Source organism: Chlorocebus sabaeus, chromosome 25 (genome assembly GCF_047675955.1).
Source record: "Chlorocebus sabaeus isolate Y175 chromosome 25, mChlSab1.0.hap1, whole genome shotgun sequence".
In the NCBI taxonomy this organism is placed as follows: Eukaryota; Metazoa; Chordata; class Mammalia; order Primates; family Cercopithecidae; genus Chlorocebus; species Chlorocebus sabaeus.
Window position 1 is genome coordinate 82,269,279 of NC_132928.1, and position 18,176 is coordinate 82,287,454.

General features: G+C 44.8%; 1 protein-coding gene across 3 annotated transcripts in view; it reads left to right on the plus strand.

Moving 5' to 3' along the window:
* Positions 1-593: 593 nt before the first annotated feature.
* Positions 594-18,176, plus strand: part of SPMIP3 (sperm microtubule inner protein 3) — a 42,040-nt gene continuing 24,457 nt past the window's right edge. For all 3 annotated transcript variants that reach the window (XM_007989989.3, XM_073011438.1, XM_073011439.1), the window contains exons 1-2: positions 594-693; positions 12,877-12,945. In XM_007989989.3, coding sequence (XP_007988180.1) covers positions 12,890-12,945 — 56 coding nt within the window. In that variant the 5' untranslated portion in view covers positions 594-693; positions 12,877-12,889. The remainder of the gene's footprint in view (positions 694-12,876; positions 12,946-18,176) is intronic.

The window sequence follows — 18,176 nt, forward strand, 5'->3', positions numbered from 1 at the left end:
CCACCCAGATTTTCACCTTACGTTGTCCTTGGGACAATCTTTACAGAAAAGAAAGCTCTAGTGATTAGATAGCCTGGATTATTTGCCTACATGATTTTCCTTTTCACACTAATTTTTGTCCTTTCTTTCTCTTTTTTTTTTTTTTTTTGAGACGGAGTCTCGCTCTGTCGCCCAGCCTGGAGTGCAGTGGCCGGATCTCGGCTCACTGTAAGCTCCGCCTCCCGGGTTCACGCCATTCTCCTGCCTCAGCCTCCTGAGTAGCTGGGACTACAGGTGCCCGCCAACACGCCTGGCTAGTTTTTTTGTATTTTTTAGTAGAGACGGGGTTTCACCGTGTTTGCCAGGATGGTCTCGATCTCCTGACCTTGTGATCCACCCGTCTCGGCCTCCCAAAAGTGCTGGGATTACAGGCTTGAGCCACCGTGCCCGGCCTGCCCTTTCTTTCATGTGCAGCTGGGCTGTCTCTAGAGACCAAAGGATCTCTACTTTTTGTAAGCCTAAGATCTGAAAAGCATTGCCTGGCAAACCTTGTGAGCCATCGTGCATCACAATACCCTTTGAATGATGTAGAGGAATCAGGCCCCGCCACTGCCACTCTGCAGCTGATCCAGCAGCAGGAGGCAGCTGTAATCATCACGGTCCTCAGAGAACTTTTAAGAACGAGGAGGTCTCTGCCCACGGCCGCCGAGGCAGGTAAGAGCGGTGTGGTTGTTACTGCCTGTGCCTCTCTCGCCTCACTTAGAGGCTGCATTACTACATGGTTGACTGCATTTCAAATATTTTAGAGACAGGAACTCACAACATAAAGAAACTTTATGGCAAGCCTTTTGGTAAAGCAAACATTTCTTTTAGAAAGTGAATACTCATCCCTCTCAACTTTGAATTCTTGTCATAGTTTTAACTCAACGTGTCTTTTTATTTTCTCAGAAACGGGTACACCTATATTTAATAAGATACCTGGTTCTCTGTGATACAAGAATATCTAGGTTTTAAAAACTGTTAACTAGATGAACAGCTCACTGAGTTAGCGGATCGACTGATTCTTTCATTTATTAACTCATTCTGAAGTATGCATCAAGCACTCCTTGGAGAGCGAACACTTTGCAAGAGAATGAGACAGAGAAGGACAAAGAGAGCGAAGATCGTGGCCACCAAAACGAAGTGGTCCCCAACATCTAGGAGCTCATGTTTTACCTGAAGAGACAAAGTGCTGTATACAATGGATGTCTTGGCCAAGCATAGTGGCTCACACCTATAATCCCAACATTTTGGGAGGCCGAGGAGGGAGAATCACTTGAGCCCAGGAGTTTGAGACCAGTCTGGGCAACATAGCAAGGCCCTGTCTCTATTTAAAAAAATGAACAACAACAACAACAAAAAACCCAGATGTCTTGTTGTTTGAAGAATTTCTGGAGCCTTATCCAAAGCCTTGCAGAGAGTTGTCACTAATTTTTCTTAAATAATAGAATAAATTAATTCAGAAACCAATTAACCAAAAAGGAAAAGACTCAGAACCAAAATGCATAGGAGAATTTACCAGGGGCCCTGAGAACTCAGAGGAGGGAAATGGGCCATTTGAAACTCACAAGAGAGGCCTCGTAGAGAACTTACGGAGGACCTGAACAAAGCCCTGAAGAATGGGTTTAGAGAATGAGTATTCAGGCAGCAGAATTCACTACAGAACTGGTGAGAATCAGGGGAGAGGGGAACCAACCTTCCTGAACTGGGAAAACTGGCTGCCTGAGAAAACAGAAGCCATAGGGGACTGACAAAGTAACTCAGTTGCTGTGAGCCCTCTTCTAAACAGCCTCTCAGCACACATGCTCAAAGGCAGTTAGAACGGTCGTCATGCTCTTAGCAGAGTGAGTCATGTCAGTCCTAAAGCACTTCTCCACCCATGCCTTCTCTACATCCTCAGGTCACTAGGGCACGGCTTTCCCCAGAGGCTGAGCTTCCTCTAATTTCATGAGCAGAGATGCAACACTTACAAGGAAAAGGGGCATTATAAAATAAATGCATCCAGAAAATCAACTGATACAATTTACTCACCAGTTCGAATGCCATTTTCTGACTATTCCACAGGTTTCCATTGACTCACTGAATTTTCGAAATCTTACTAGATATATAACATCAGAGTCTTGGGACCCTGACTCGAATATCCTTCCTCCGTCCCTTCTCTGGACAGATTAATTCATAACCTGCTAGTTGTCTTTCATGGGGGCCCATAAGTTGATTATATTTGCTAAATAATTGTGACTGGTTTCACTTGACATTGTACTGGGAGTACCCAAACGGATTTTTTTTTTTTTTTTGAGATGGAGTCTCACTCTGTTGCCCAAGCTAGAGTGCAGTAACATAATCTTGGCTCACTGAAGCCTCCACCTCCTGATTCAAACGATTCTCCTGCCTTAGCCTCCAGAGTAGCTGGGACTACCGGTGCACACCACCACACCCAGCTTATCTGTGTATGTATATTTAGTTGAAACAGGTTTCACCATGCTGACCAGGCTGGTCTCAAACTCCTGACCTCAGCACTTTGGAAGGCCTGCCTCATCCTTCCAAAGTGCTGGGATTATAGGCGTGAGCCACCATGGCTGGTCTGATTCAACAACACTTTTTAAAATTCTTTCCTATCATAAAAATAGACGCCAATTTTAAAAATGTTTTTCAACCAAGTCTTCAGAAAGTCCTTCTCCTTGAGGAAAGCTTTTCAGATGCTTCATATCAGGGAAAATGTCCAGGTTTTCTGAAGCAAATGTGACTTATCTGCTCTTAGAGTCTATTTTTTTAGACCTCTGAAAGAGGAGAGGGAGACGCAGTCACCCAGCTGCCTGGAAGGTAATCTGGTACGAAAGGATTCTGTTTTAGTAGTGACTGTGCTTTAATTTAATATGCACTTCTGTGGCTCTATGATTAATATCTGACTTTATCTCCTTCACCAGACTGTAAGCAACACGACGGTGAAATCACGTGTCTTTTGCTAAACACATTTCCTGTAGTTGCCTGGCAGGGTCAGGCAAAGGTAGTTGGTTAATAAATCTTTGCTGAATGGATCAGTCCATCAGTGATGCTAAAGTGGAAGGGGCTTGAGCCTTGGAGTCAGACAGACCTGGCTGTGTGAACTTAAACATGTGGTTTAACACTTTCTATAAACTAAGAGGAATCATGAACATCGTGCAGGATTCTTTCAAGGACTGGACGAAATAGCCCATGTGAAAGGTCTGGTGGATGGTGGGTGTCAGCTGAGGTTCTTCCCCACCCCTCTCTACCAGAGGGTAGTTGTTCTTTTTCAAAATCGCTTCAGCTATTTTAGTTCTCTTGCATTTCCAAATAAATTTTATTCTTTTAATTAATTAATTAATTAATTTTTTGAGACCAGGTCTCACTCTGTCACCAGGCTGGAGTGTAGTGGCATGATCTCAGCTCACTGCAACCTCTGCCTCCTGGGTTCAAGCGATTCTCCTGCCTCAACCTCCCGAGTAGCTGAGACTACAGGCAGGCGCCACCATGCTCGGTTAATTTTTGTATTTTTAGTAGAGACAGTTTCATCATGTTGGCCAGGATAGTCTCGATCTCTTGATCTCGTGATTTGCCCGCCTCGGCCTCCCATAGTGCTGGGATTACAGGCATGAGCCACCACGCCCAGTCCCAAATAAATTTTAGAATAAGTATGTCTATATCTACAAAAAATCCTGCTGGGACTTTGTTAAGATAAAGCAGATCATTGTACGGTGAATTGTTATCTTTATTATGTTCTCTTCCAGTCCATGAATGTAGTCTACCTCTCAGGTCTTCTCTGGTTTCTTTCATCAGCATTTTGTAGTTTTTGGCATACAAATCCTGTATATGTGTTGTTCGATTTTCACATATTTTATTTTTAAGCAATTGTAAATAGTTGTGTTTTAAATTTTTGTTCCAATTTTTAATTTATATCTAGAAATATGGTTTTTTTTTTTACATGTTAATCTTGAATCCTACAATCTTGCTAAGCATAGCTGTTGGTTTTAGGAATTTATTTGTAGATTTCTTGAGATTTTCTATGTGGACAATTATGTCATTTGCAGCTAAGGACATCTGTATACCTTTTATTTCCTTTTCATCTTATTGTGCTGGCTAGGACTTGCGGCACTATGTTTAATATGAGTAATGAGAGTAAACATGCTTGTTTTGCTACCAATTTTAGGAAGAGAGCACTCAGTCCCTAACCATTATGTATGGCGCTAGCTGTAGGTTTCTGTAGATGTTCACTATCAGATTGAGAAGGTTCCCTACAGTTTGCTAAGAAATTTTACCACAGATGGGTGAATTTTATTAGGTTCTTTACTATTATTGTATGTTGTAGAAATTTGATTTAATCCATATTATATAATGCCAAAAACGTACTGAGAAAGTTGACAAATCTTACAGATTTTTTCCTGAAGTCAGCATGTTGAACATTAACTTTGAGGAAGTTTGTTGCAACGTGCATTTTTAATTCATTTATCTTGGTTCACCTTCTGAACACCAATGTGATAAAAAGTTGTATTGTTAAATTTTAATTTCTGTGCGCGGAGAGTCTAACCTCAGTGGTCTGGGGGCCAACATTAGTTAATGGAGGTGGCTGAATCCTCCTAGGAGCCACGAAGCTGCGCAAGCCTTGACTCATTCTTAGCAATGTACCTTAAGAAATAAATTCAATAGAATGAAACATATTCATAGAGATGTTCAGCATGACCAAAATGTCCAAAATTAGGGTATTGGGTTAAATAAATTATAACTCACTCAGTTATTCAATGAATATTGTCAGATGTCTACCATGTGCTAATTATTATCTTTGACCTGACTGCTATAGCAGTAGACAAAATAGACAACCCTGTCCTTTCTTCTTTTCTTTTTCTTTTTTCTTTTCTTTTTTTTTTTTTTTTGAGACAGAGTCTCATTCTGTCACCCAGGCTGGAGTGCAGTGGTGTCTTTTCAGCTCACTGCAACCTCCACCTCCCAGGCTTAAGCAATCCTCCCATCTCAGCCTCCCAAGTAACTGGGACTACAGACAGACGCCACCTGCCCAGATCATTCTTGTATTCTTTGGACAGATGGGGTTTTGCGATGTTGCCCACGCTGGTCTCAAACTCCTGATCTCAAGCGATCCACCCACTTTGGCCTCCCAAGCACTGAGATGACAGGCATGAGCTACTGCAACCACCATGGAGATTACTTTCTAATGAGGGCAGGGTGAAACAAATATAAATAAGATACATAAGTAAACGTACAGTATGGCAAATGGGGAAAAGTGTTTTGGAGAAAAAGCAAAGGCAGGGAAGAGGAGTTCAGAAGTGGGGTGGAGTGGAGTCTTACGTTAAATAGAGTGGTGGATGGCCCCTACTAAACTACACAAAGGAATGTGAAATATTAAAATTAAGAATACTCAGCCGGGCGCAGGGGGCTCATGCCTGTAATCCCAACACTCTGGGGGGCCAAGGCGGATGGATCACCTGAGGTCAGGAGATCGAGACCAGCCTGACCAACATGGTGAAACCCTGTCTCTACTAAAAATACAAAAATTAGCCAAGCGTGGTAGCATGCGCCTGTAATCCCAGCTACTCAGGAGGCTGAGGCAGGAGAATCGTTTGAACCCAGGAGGCAGAGGTTATAGTGAGCCAAGATTGTGCCTCTGTACTCCAGCCTGGGTGACAGAGCGAGGTTCCATCTCAGGAAAAAAAAAAAAGGTAGTCTAGCAATGTGGAAAAAGTTTTATGATATATTGTTCAATGAGAAACAAAGAATATAAAATAGGGCCAGGCACAGCGGCTCAGGCCTGTAATCCCAGCCCTTTGGGAAGCCGAGGTGGGAGGATTGGTTGGGCCTAGGAGTTCAAGACCAGCCTAGATAACAGATAACATAGTGAGACCCATCTCTACAAAAAAATAAAAAATAAAAAATAAAAAATGTATTTAATTAGCCGAGTGTGGTGGCATGCACCTGCAGTACAAGCTACTCAGGAGGCTGAAGGCAGAGGATCACTTGAGCCCAGAAGGTTGAGACCAGCCTAGCCAACGTGGTGAAACCCCATCCCTACTAAAAACAAACAAAAAAAATTAGCCGGGCATGGTGGTACACACCTGTAATCCCAGCTGCTCAAGAGGCTGAGGCAGGAGAATCACTTGAACCTGGGAGGTGGAGGTTGCACTGAGCCAAGTTCGCACCACTGCCCTCCAGCCTAGGCGAAAGAGCCAGACTCTGTCTCAAAAAGGAAAAGAAAAGAAAAGAAAATTAAAAATTACAAAATAGAATATCTGCTGTGGTTTAAATATTTCTGTATGGGCCAGGCATGATGGCTCACACCTGTAATCCCAGCACTTAGGGAGGCCGAAGTGGGTGGATTACTTGAGGTCAGGAGTTCAAGACCAGCCTGGCCAACATGGTGAAATCCTGTCTCTACTAAAAATACAAAAATTAGCTAGGCGTGGTGGCGCATGTCTGTAATCCCAGCTACTCAGGAGGCTGAGGCATGAGAATTGCTTGAACCCAGGAGGTAGAGGTTGCAGTGAGCTGAGATCGTGCCACTGCACTCCAGCCTAAGTGACAGAGTGGGACGGTCTCAAAAAAAAAATTTAAGTATGTATATGTGTGTGTGTCTATATATATATATATATATACACATAGACACACACACACACACACACACACATATATATACTATAAAAACATGAAAATAGTTGTTTACGTGTAGAATTCATGGATGGCTCTAATATTGTCTTATGGCATTATTTACTCTGGGCATACTATGTTTTCAGTGGTAAATAAAAACATTCAAAGATTTCCTAGGCATAATTGAAATTGAGTGAATGGTAGGGCAAGGGTACAGATAGCACTTTTGTTTGCTTTGGAAGAATTTTACTTGGGGCACATCTAAGTGAGGGTCTTTTATTAAGGCAACTAAACAATTACATATTTAAGGGAGATGAAAGTTTTGTTGTTCCTGGTGCTGAGAACAACAGTTGTACAGTACTGGCTGTGACTATGAAAATGATGGTAAGTTTATCATATGTTCATACTTGAATTATCACATTTGGATTTGGTATGTGGCTATATTTTTTAAGATGGACTAAAATAAAATGTACTGATATATCTTATCACAAACTATACTTCCTTATGTGTCCAAGAGATTATGATTAATGGCAAAAAAAAAAAAAAAATGTGATTTGGTATCCCTTACATAAGGTACAGAAAATTCTCTAAAGATCGGTAACCACTCCCAGACAAGGTCCTCTGATTATCGTAGGAGCATTGACTTGGACTCAACCACCACTGCTAATGCATTCCTCTAAAAACATTTGCATGGCATGGTGACCAGAGACAACCCACAGAATGGGAGAAAATATTTGCAAACTACCCACCTGACAAGGGATTAATAACCAGAATGTATAAAGAGCTTAAACAATTCAATAGGGAAAAGACAATCTGATTTTAAAATGGGCCAAAGGGCCAGGAGCAGTGGCTCACACTTGTAATCTGAGCACTTTGGGAGACCGACGTGGGTGGATCACCTGAGGTCAAGAGTTCAAGACCAGCCTGGCCAACATGATGAAAGTCCACCTCTACTAAAAATACAAAAAATTAGCTGGGTGTGGTGGCGGGCGCCTGTAATCCCAACTACTTGGGAGGCTGAGGCGGGAGAATCACTTGAACACAGGAGACGGAGGCTGCAGAGAGCCAAGGTCACGCCATTGAACTCCAGCCTGAGCAATGAGAGCAAAACTCCATCTCAAAAAATTAATTAATTAATTAATTTAATTAAATAAGCAAAAAATCTGAATAGACATTTCTCAGAAGAAGACACATAAATGGCCAACAGGTGTATATAAAAAAAAGTTCAACATGGCCGGGCATGGTGGCTTACGCCTGTAATCCCAGCACTTTGGGAGACTGAGGCAGGCAGATCACAAGGTGAATCTGGCCATCCTGGCCAACATGGCGAAACCTTGTCTCTACTAGAAATACAAAAAATTAGCTGGGCGTGGTGATGCATGCCTGTAGTTCTCCTGCTGAGGCAGGAGAATTACTGGAACCCAGGAGGCAGAGGTTGCGGTGAGCCAACATCGCACCACTGTACCACTGCACTCCAGCCTAGAGACAGAGTGAGTCTAAAAAAAAAAAAAAAAAAAAAAGTTCAACGTTACTAATCATCAGAAAAATGCAATGGGATATCATCTCGCTTCAGTTAAAATGTCTTTTATCCAAAAGCCAGGCAATAATGAATGCTACTATGGAGAATGGTGTGGAGGTTCCTCAAAAAACTAAAAATAGAACTACCATATGATCCAGCAATCTCTCTGCTGGGTATATATCAAAGAGAAAGGAAATTGTTATATCAAAGAGGTATCTGCACTTCCATGTTTACTGCAGCACTATTCACAATAGCCAAGCTATGGAATCAACCCAAGTGTCTATCAATGGATGAATGGATAAAGAAAATGTGAGAGATATATATATGCATGGAATATTATTCAGCCATAAAAAAGCATGAAATTGGCTGGGCACAGTGGCTCATGCCTGTAATCCCAGCACTTTGGGAGGCTGAGGCGGGAGGATCACCTGAGGTCAGGAGTTCCAAGACATGGTGAAACCCCATCTCTACAAAAATACAAAAATTAGTTGGGCATGATGGCAGGTGTCTGTAGTCCCAGCTAGTCAGGAGGCTAAGGCAGGAGAATTGCTTGAACCTGGGAGGCAGAGGTTGCTGTGAGCTGAGATCACGCCATTGCACTCCCGCCTGGGTGACAAAGCGAGACTCCGTCTCAAAAAAAAAAAAAAAAAAAGGCATGAAATCATGAAATCCTGTCATTTACTACATGAAGGGAACTGGAGGACATTATATTAAATAAAATAAGCCAGGCACAGAAAGACAAATGTTGCCTGTTCTCACTAATATGTGGGAGCTTGAAAAAAATTGAACTTGCAGAAGAAAAGAAATTGAGTTTGAGGAGATGGAGAGTAGAATGATGGTAGAATGATGGTTAGCAGAGGCTGGGAAGGGGAGTGGGGAAGAGGGGATAAACGGTGGATGGTTAATGGAACAAAAATACAGTTAGAAGAAAAAAGATCAGTGTTTGGTAGCACAACAGGTGATTATTGTCTATAATTTATTGTACATTTCTTTTTTTTCTTTCTTTTTTTATTTATTTATTTTTTTTGAGATGGAGTCTTCCTCTGTTGCCCAGGCTGGAGTGCAGTGGCTCCGTCTTGGCTCACTGCAACCTCTGCCTCCTGAGTTCAAGGATTCTCCTGCCTCAGCCTCCCGAGTAGCTGGGATTATAGGCATGCGCCACCATGCCTGGTTAATTGTTGTATTTTTAGTAAAGATGGGGTTTCACCATGTTGGCCAGGCTGGTCTCGAACTCCAGACCTCAAGTGTTCTGCCCGCCTCGGCCTCTCAAAGTGCTGGGATTACAGGCCTGAGCCACCGCACCCGGCCTATTCTACATTTCAAAATAACTTAAAAAGTGGAATTAGAATGTTCCTAACACAAAGAAATGATAAATGATTGAGGTGATGGACACCCCCATTACCCTGATTGGATCATTACTCATTGTATGCTTGCATAAAAATGGCACATGCACCCCATAAATATGTACATCTCCTATATATCCAAAAAAAAAGCATGGCAACCCATGACCAATTTATTCCCGTACAAGACTGATTCAGAATTTCTAGGCACTGAGCCCTCACTCTATCTTCGAAAGGATAGTTGGGGCTGTCTTTGTTAGGAGCGCAAGAACCCTGAATACCCTGCATTATTCTGTCCAGCCTGTCTCTTCTGTCCAGCCAATCATCACTTCTGTCCAGCCAATCATCACTTCTGTCCAGCCTGTCTCTTCTGTCCAGCCAATCATCACTTCTGTCCAGCCTATCACTTCTGTCCAGCCAATCATCACTTCTGTCCAGCCAATCATCACTTCTGTCCAGTCTGTCACTTCTGTCCAGCCAATCATCACTTCTGTCCAGCCTGTCACTTCTGTCCAGCCAATCATCACTTCTGTCCAGCCTATCACTTCTGTCCAGCCAATCATCACTTCTGTCCAGCCAATCATCACTTCTGTCCAGCCTGTCACTTCTGTCCAGCCAGTCATCACTTCTGTCCAGCCTATCACTTCTGTCCAGCCAGTCATCACTTCTGTCCAGCCTATCACTTCTGTCCAGCCAATCATCACTTCTGTCCAGCCTGTCTCTTCTGTCCAGCCAATCATCACTTCTGTCCAGCCTGTCATCACTTCTGTCCAGCCAATCATCACTTCTGTCCAGCCTGTCTCTTCTGTCCAGCCAATCATCACTTCTGTCCAGCCTGTCAACACTTCTGTCCAGCCAGTCATCACTTCTGTCCAGCCAATCATCACTTCTGTCCAGCCTCTCATCACTTCTGTCCAGTTTATCACTTCTACTGAAGTAAACTCTGCAGTCACGAAGCTTTCGGAGTTCGGGTTATCAAATTAACCCAGAGCTCAGGTGCATTTACTCAGATTTTCTCTTTCATTGTTTCTTCCTTCTCTCTCTCTCTCTTTTTTTTTCAAATAATCACAGCAGTAAAATTACATTATAAATGATTAGGCTCTGTTGGATAGCCAGCTATTCCATTATAATTGTAATGCATTTAAAATCTTCAAGTTGCTTTGAAAAACACACTCAGGTGAAATAAAGCAGCTAGCCAGCCAGCGGGCAATGAGTTAACTGTTGTCTATGAAAGGGAAGAGGAGGAGACATCATACACTTTTTTTTTCCAGTCCTTTCTGTCTCCTGGTTACGGAATAGTCCTAGTTTTGTGTTGGCTGATGGTCTGGGTGCCTTGTGATTGTTTTGATAGAGCATAAGAGTTAAAATAAATATTTCTGCAGCCAGAGGGTTCCAGCCCTGGTTCCTTGGTAACCTCATACAAGTTACTTGACTTCTTCAGTACCTCAATTTCTTGGGAGTAAATAGCGATAAAACTCTGTGGGGTTGCTAGGAGGCTAATAGGAGTTAATACCTGTTACCTGATACATAATCCATGATTGTCAATAGGAACTCACATTTCTCCTTTCTCAAAGATGTTTTCAAGGACACAGAACACTCTCACACACATCGCTGCCTCGTTTAACCCTGCACAGAGCGGTTGTAATCAATGTGGAGAATGGGGAAATGACTTGCCGCAGGCCACGTAGGTCTCAGTCCAATGTTCTTCTGCTACACCACTAGCCATGTCTGTGCAAGCCACAGGGCCACTTGTCTTTATGCACACATAATAGATAGGCAGAGTGCAAAATTCCTAAGGTGAATGGTAAAACGTGTGCCTTTGTCCCCCAGCCACTCAGTTTTCCTTCCCATTGTTTATTCCTTTTCCTGTGATTTTTCTTTTTTTTTTTTTTAAGACAGGGTCTCACTCTGTCACCCAGGCTGGAGTGCAGTGGTGTGATCTTGGCTCACTGCAACCTCCGCTTCCTGGGCTCAAGCGATCCTCCTGCCTCAGCCTCCTGAGTAGCTGAGACCGCAGGCAAGCACCTCCCTCCACACAGGCTTTTTCTTTTTTTGTATTTTTCATAGAGGTGGGGTCTCACCACTTTATGTGATTATTTAAATGTAGTAGTTTGCTTGTGGCAAGCCATATTCTCCAGTAAATAATCAGATGTGGGCCAGACCCGGTGGCTCATGCCTGTAATCCCAGCACTTTGAGAGGCCAAGGTGGGCGGATCACCTGAGGTCAGGAGTTCGAGACCAGCCTGGCCAACATGGTGAAACCCCATCTCTACTAAAAATACAAAAATTAGCTGGGTGTGGTGGCAGGTGCCTATAATCCCAGCTACTCAGGAGGTTGAGGCAGGAGAATTGTTTGAACCCGGGAGGTGGAGGCTGCAGTGAGCCAAGATTGTGCCATTGCACTCCAGCCTGGGTGACAGAGTGAGGTCCTGTGGGAAAAAAAAAAAAAAAAATGTGATAAGAAATTTTAGACTAGAAACAACATACATGTTTAGTCTAGGATCAGTGTGGGAAACAGAAAGGGGGTTAACATACAAAATGAAGTGCTTAAAAAAATCCTCGGAAGGGCTGGAGGAACAGGCTCTGGGTGGGGCCCCCAGGAGGCATCTGGAACATCTCCCCCAAACTGACCCATCACCGCTAAAGCTATGTCAGTCCAGATCAGGAAGCTGCTTCCAGGAGTATTGAGTTCAAGAACCTACTCCCAACACCACCGCCTCTGCTACCCAGGAAGCTGGAATTTGAACCTTGGGACACAGACTTCAGCCACTGCCTTCACAACAGTTGCTTCTTGTCTGCCCCAAAGCTGGAGATGAGATACTGGACGTTTGCTGCAAAGAAGTGCTATGTCTCCACAACCTTGCTGGCCAGTAGAGAAGATCACGGCAGCAGCCTCTGCCTCACGTCCACCTTCCAAATCCCAAGCAAGCACAGCCGATGAAAGGGCTCTCACTCTTAGCCGGGATCCTTGTCGTGAGGGACTCTGGGAAATGTTGTGCTTAGCTTGCAAGAAATGAGACAGGATCTTGAGGCACAACTGATCAAAGCAAAAACAAAAGAACAATGAGGTGAGACAGGAGACTATGCCCAGCTAACGTTAGCGCAGTACCTTTGCTTTTTATTTTCTTATTGATTTATACTTATTTAATTTTTTTACCTTTGATTTTTAAAGAAAAGCATACCTGTATTTGCCTTATGCTTGCCATTTCTTTTTGCTCCTTTACTAATCTTGTATTTCCTTCCCTAAATAGCCTGTAAGCATCATCCTTCCACCATGTCAGATATTTTTACCGATTTCTTTCAAGATGGACTTCGCGGTACTAGATAGCTCACCCATGGAACTATGTGTAAACTGGCAATATGATCCTTTACTCTACATATTTTTTTCAGATTCCCATCCATCATGACAGCCATCCGACTACGAGAATTTATTGAGCGTCGCCCACTGATCCCGCCAAGGTATATTTCTTCCAGAGGCACTGCCTCCAGGGCTGAGGCCAGGCAGCCAGGTGCCTGGGGAGTTAGAACTGCACATCCTGCTGCTCAGTGGTTGAGAGACCACTGCCAGGGAGTTCTAGGGAAGCTCTTTGGATGTTTCTTGATGAGCAGGTCTATGCAAACCCACTGGCAAAAGTCAAAGGAAGCTGAGACGCCAAAGAAAGAGACTGATAGGCCGGGTGCGGTGGCTCAAGCCTGTAATCCCAGCACCTTGGGAGGCCAAGACGGGCGGATCACGAGGTCAGGAGATCAAGACCATCCTGGCTAACACAGTGAAACCCCGTCTCTGCTAAAAAAAAAAAAAAAAATACAAAAAACTAGCCGGGCGAGGTGGTGGGCGCCTCTAGTCCCAGCTACTCGGGGGGCTGAGGCAGGAGAATGGCGGGAACCCAGGAGGTGGAGCTTGCAGTGAGCTGAGATCTGGCCACTGCACTCCAGCCTGGGTGACAGAGCGAGACTCTGTCTCAAAAAAAAAAGAAAGAGACTGACAAATCCAGTTTCTTACAAAGAAATATTTAATAGGGACTTATGAACAGAAGCCACATATGTGTCTCAGTGGCAGTGAGATGAGATGGTGGATGTCTGCACCATTACCCCCAAGACCCAGGGTTTAGATACCATAGGGAAAGAGAGATACAGAAGGGATGTAGGGGACAATTGTAGTATGATAACACCAATGCTGTTTGGCCGAAGGGCAGAACTTACAGTAAGTACCTGCTCTGACACCAGGAACTATAAAGAAACTGGAAATCTTAGAGGCCTGGGGTGATATGATTTGCTTGTGTCTCCACTCAAATCTCATCTTGAATTGTAGTTCCCATAATTCCCACGTGTCATGGGAGGGACCTGGTGGGAGGTAACTGAATCATGGGGTGGGGCTTTCCCATGCTGTTCTCGTGACAGTGAATAAGTCTCACAAAATCTGATGGTTTTATAAGTGGGAGTTCCCCTGAGCAAACTCTCTTGCCTGCTGCCATGTAAGATGTGCCTTTGCTCTTCCTTTGCCTTCTGCCATGATTGTGAGGCCTCCCCAGCCATGTGGAACTGTGAGTCCATTAAACCTCTTTTTCTTCATAAGGTACCCAGTCTCAGGTATTTCTTCATAGCAATAGGAAAATGGGCTAATAAAAGGGGTTAATCAGAAGCCAACATGGTGAATTAGCATCCAACACAGAGTTGCTCTAGCCTCTACCCTGGGTTTAGGGAAGTTGTGAGAAAGAGAAACCTCACACTCATTGCAGAATCCAAGCAAACAGGCAACTCCAAATTCCCAAAAGACCAGAAAGATATTGGCTTTTGCTTCGGAAGAGCTTTACTGAGAAGTCTGAGCAACCCAGGCCTACATTTTGGATTGGACCATTTTACTCTGCTTGGGGTAAAACAAACTGCCCCTGTGCTTCTGCACGATGAGAGCTGACAGCACAGATGGAAACTAAGGAGCCGTTTCAATCTTTCTTCAAGGTCCTCTATGGCACAAGAATAACAAGCCCTAGATATGTTTTGTTGTACTAAATTTGATATCAGATGAGTCTGTAAATCCTAACCCCGCTCTCCCTTCACCATCTGCGATGGAGTCTGCAGAAGTGGAGTAGCTATAAATTTGTGACAGAAACCTCACACTGTGATTTGGGCGTCAGCCTCTTGTAGCCCCATTGGCTTCGTGGCTTTGAGCAAGCCTCATGTTTATTTTATTTTATTTTTATTTATTTATTAGGGACAAAGTCTCGCTCTGTTGCCCAGGCTGGAGTGAAGTGGCTGGATTATGATCTTCCAACTCCTGGGCTCAGCTGATCTTCCTGCTGCCTTAGTCTCCTGAGTAGCTAGGACTACAAGCTGCCTGGCTAATTTTTAAATTTTCTGTAGAGACCAGGTCTCACTATATTGCCCAGACTGTCTGGAACTCCTGGCCTCAAGCAATCCTCCTTAGTATCTCAAAGTACTGGGATTACGGGTGTGAGCCACAACACCTGGCCTCATGTTTATTTTAATATTGAGTTATTTTAGCCATGTTTGGTCAACAAAGAGAAGTCCTTCTTCCAGAAGCTACAGAAGGAGTGAATGGACGGATGTGTCCTTCTTGGGTACACCTTAAGAATCTGCTTTTAAGACCTGGCCCGGTGCCTCGTGCCTGTAATCCCAGCACTTTGGGAGGCCAAGGCGGGTGGATCACTTCAGGTCAGGAGTTCAAGAGCAGGCTGGCCAACATAGTGAAACCTATCTCTACTAAAAATACAAAAATTAGCCAGGCGTGGTGGCACACACCTGCAATCCCAGCTACTCGGGAGGCTGAGGCAGGAGACTCACTCGAGCCCAGGAGGCAGAGGTTGCAATGAGCCAAGATTGTGCCACTACACTCCAGTGTGGGCAACAGAACAAGATTTTGTCTATTAAAAAAAAAAAAAAAGAAAGAGAAAAAGAAATAAAATAATCGGAAGTTGTGATAAAGGCTATAAAGGAAATGAAAAAGGGTGTGAGAGAGAATAATCAAGGCGGAGAGGCAGGCAGAAGGAGAATACCTTCTCTAGCCAGGGTGTTCAGGGAACAGCTCTCTGAGCAGTTGACAGCCGAGCATGATGCTGGGTGATAGGGGTAGGGGGCGGGAGAAGGGAGTGGTCTAGGGAGGAGGAAGTGCAGGTCCAAAAGCCCTGAGTCACGAAAGACGCCATGACATGGTGACATGGGGGCTGGAGCTGGGAGAAGGTTGGGGAGGTAGAGGCAGGAGAAGTTCCTGGAGGGCTATGTGGCCCACAACAGAACATTTGGGTTTTATGCGATTACACACGCAATGGGTTGAAAGGTTTTATGCAATGGAGGACCCTGATCCGATTTACTTTTTATGAAGCTCACTCTGAGAACAGATTGTCTAAAGACAATAGTGGGGGTTATTGCAGAGAGCAGGGGGAGGCAATGGTGATCTGGGCCAAGGGGCAGCCGTGAGCTGGAGAAAAGTCAATCCATGGGAGATCCAGCCTGGAGGGGGAGTGCACGGACGTGCTGATGGATTGGACCCATGTGCTGGCAGGTCAGGAAAGGCATCAAGAGCTGTCCCACGGTGAGCACTGTGGGTGGAGGGTGAGGGCACCGAGACTAGTTCAGGTGCGGGAAGAGTGGGAGCCGTCAGTGTGCCTGCCCCCCGACCCACGTGCGGCTCTGAGGACAAGCCCCAGAGAGCTGAAGACAGCCCAGCCTTAGGCCTCCAGGGGCCCCAGGGCCTGCTGTGCTCAGTTCCACCCAAACCCCCCGACTCCAGGCCAGGTCCAGACACCACAGAGCACCAGGCAGGAGTGGCCAGTGGAGGTTTGTTTCCATTTTCCCCAGAGGAGACCAGAGTTAAATAGGCCCCACAGTGAACAAAACAGATCTCAAACACACCCAGAAAGAGCAAAGCCGCTGGGGAGACAATCAGGAAATACTGGCGCCAGCTCTGTTCCTCTCTCCCCTGCTTCCTCCTCATCCGGGTTTCGGGAAGGAAAGGGTTTTGGTTTTTTGTTTTGTTTTTGTTTTGTTTTTTTGAGACAAAGGCTTGTGCTGTCACCCAGGCTGGAGTGCAGTGGTACGATCTTGGCTCACTGCAACCTCTGCCTCCTGAATTCAAGCGATTTCTTGTGCCTCAGCCTCTCGAGTGCTGGGACTACAGGCGCCCGCCACCACACCTGGCTAATTTTTGTATTTTTAGTAGAGACGAGGTTTCACCATGTTGGCCAGGCTGGTCTCGAACTCTTGACCTCAAATGATCCACTCGCCTTGGCCTCCCAAAGTGCTGGGATTACAGGCGTGAGCCACCGCACCTGGCCTATTTTATCTGTTTCTTTATTTCCTGCCTGTCGCCACCCCCAGAATAATAATGGTAAATACTTCTGAAGCTCTTATTCTGTGCCAAGCACTGTCCTAGGTGCATCTGAACTCCTTTAACCTTCACTACTGTGAGTTCCGTATGAGGAAACCAAGGCACCATGTCGTTAAATGACTGTCCCAGATCCCACAGCCAGTGACTGGTGGATCTTAAACTCACGTCTGTGCTTATGGTCAGTGCACTTTGCTGCATCTCCAGGTTAGCCCCCGGGGCCAGGCTTACTTCCCTTTCTCTGCAACTCACTATCATGACCTCTGCCTTGCAGATTACCATTCTCAGTAGGCCCTGTAGGCACAGTTGTTGAAAACATTAAAATGAATGAGTGAGCAAAATTATCCAGTCATTTATGTGTGGTTTGTCCCCTGGTGACTGATGGCACCTGAGCCTGCCCTTGTGTGGTTTTGCACAAGCACGTATCCAATTCATCTTTAAATGCCCAAGCCTCAGAGCTATGCTATGGAAAACCAGATTAAAATCAGCAGGGACGCTGAATCAAAGTAAATGTTAAATGGTTCACACTTAGCAGTGGCCACATAAAATTCTTGTATTCATAATCATATTGGCGTGCAGCTGCTCATGCCTGTAATCCCAGCACTTTGGGAGGCCAAGGCGGGTGGATCATGAGGTCAAAAGATCGAGACCATCCTGGCCAACATGGTGAAACCCTGTCTCTACTAAAAATATAAAAAGTTAGCAGGGTATGGTGGCACACACCTGTAGTCCCAGCTACTCGGGAGGCTGAGGCAGGAGAATTGCTTGAACCTGGGAAGGTGGAGGTTACAGTGAGCCAAGATTGCACCACTGCACTCCAGCCTGGTGACAGAGCCAGACTCCGTCTCAAAAAAAAAGAAAAAAAAAGAAAAAAAAATCCTATTATATGCAACTGTTTACTGGTGCCATCCCCTGGCTACAGGCTGGAGGCCTGTCACTCAGAGAAGGGCTGAGTGTGGCATTGGTTTGTGGAACGCAGGATACTCCTGAAAAGATCACTTTAAGTGGGTTAAATTCAGTGTGTTGTAGATCAAAGATACAGAATTCGTGTGTGATTTAAATAGATTTTTAAAACTTCGATCGAAACAGTCTCTGAAGATCCAGAGGCAGCCGTGTGGCCAGCCCATCCTGCGTGGGATATTGAAGCAGCGTCATTTTTCTGGGGTATGACCCGTGGTTCATTGCCTCACGCCAAAGAAATCAAGGACGTGAACACACAAGGAGCGAGGTTAAGAGCGGAGGTTTGATAGGCTAAAGAAAGAGAAAATCTCTCTTGTGCAGAGAGAGGGAGGCCCAGTGGGTCTTCTGGCCCCTGGTGAAGCACAGGAGGTTTTATAGATGAGCTTGA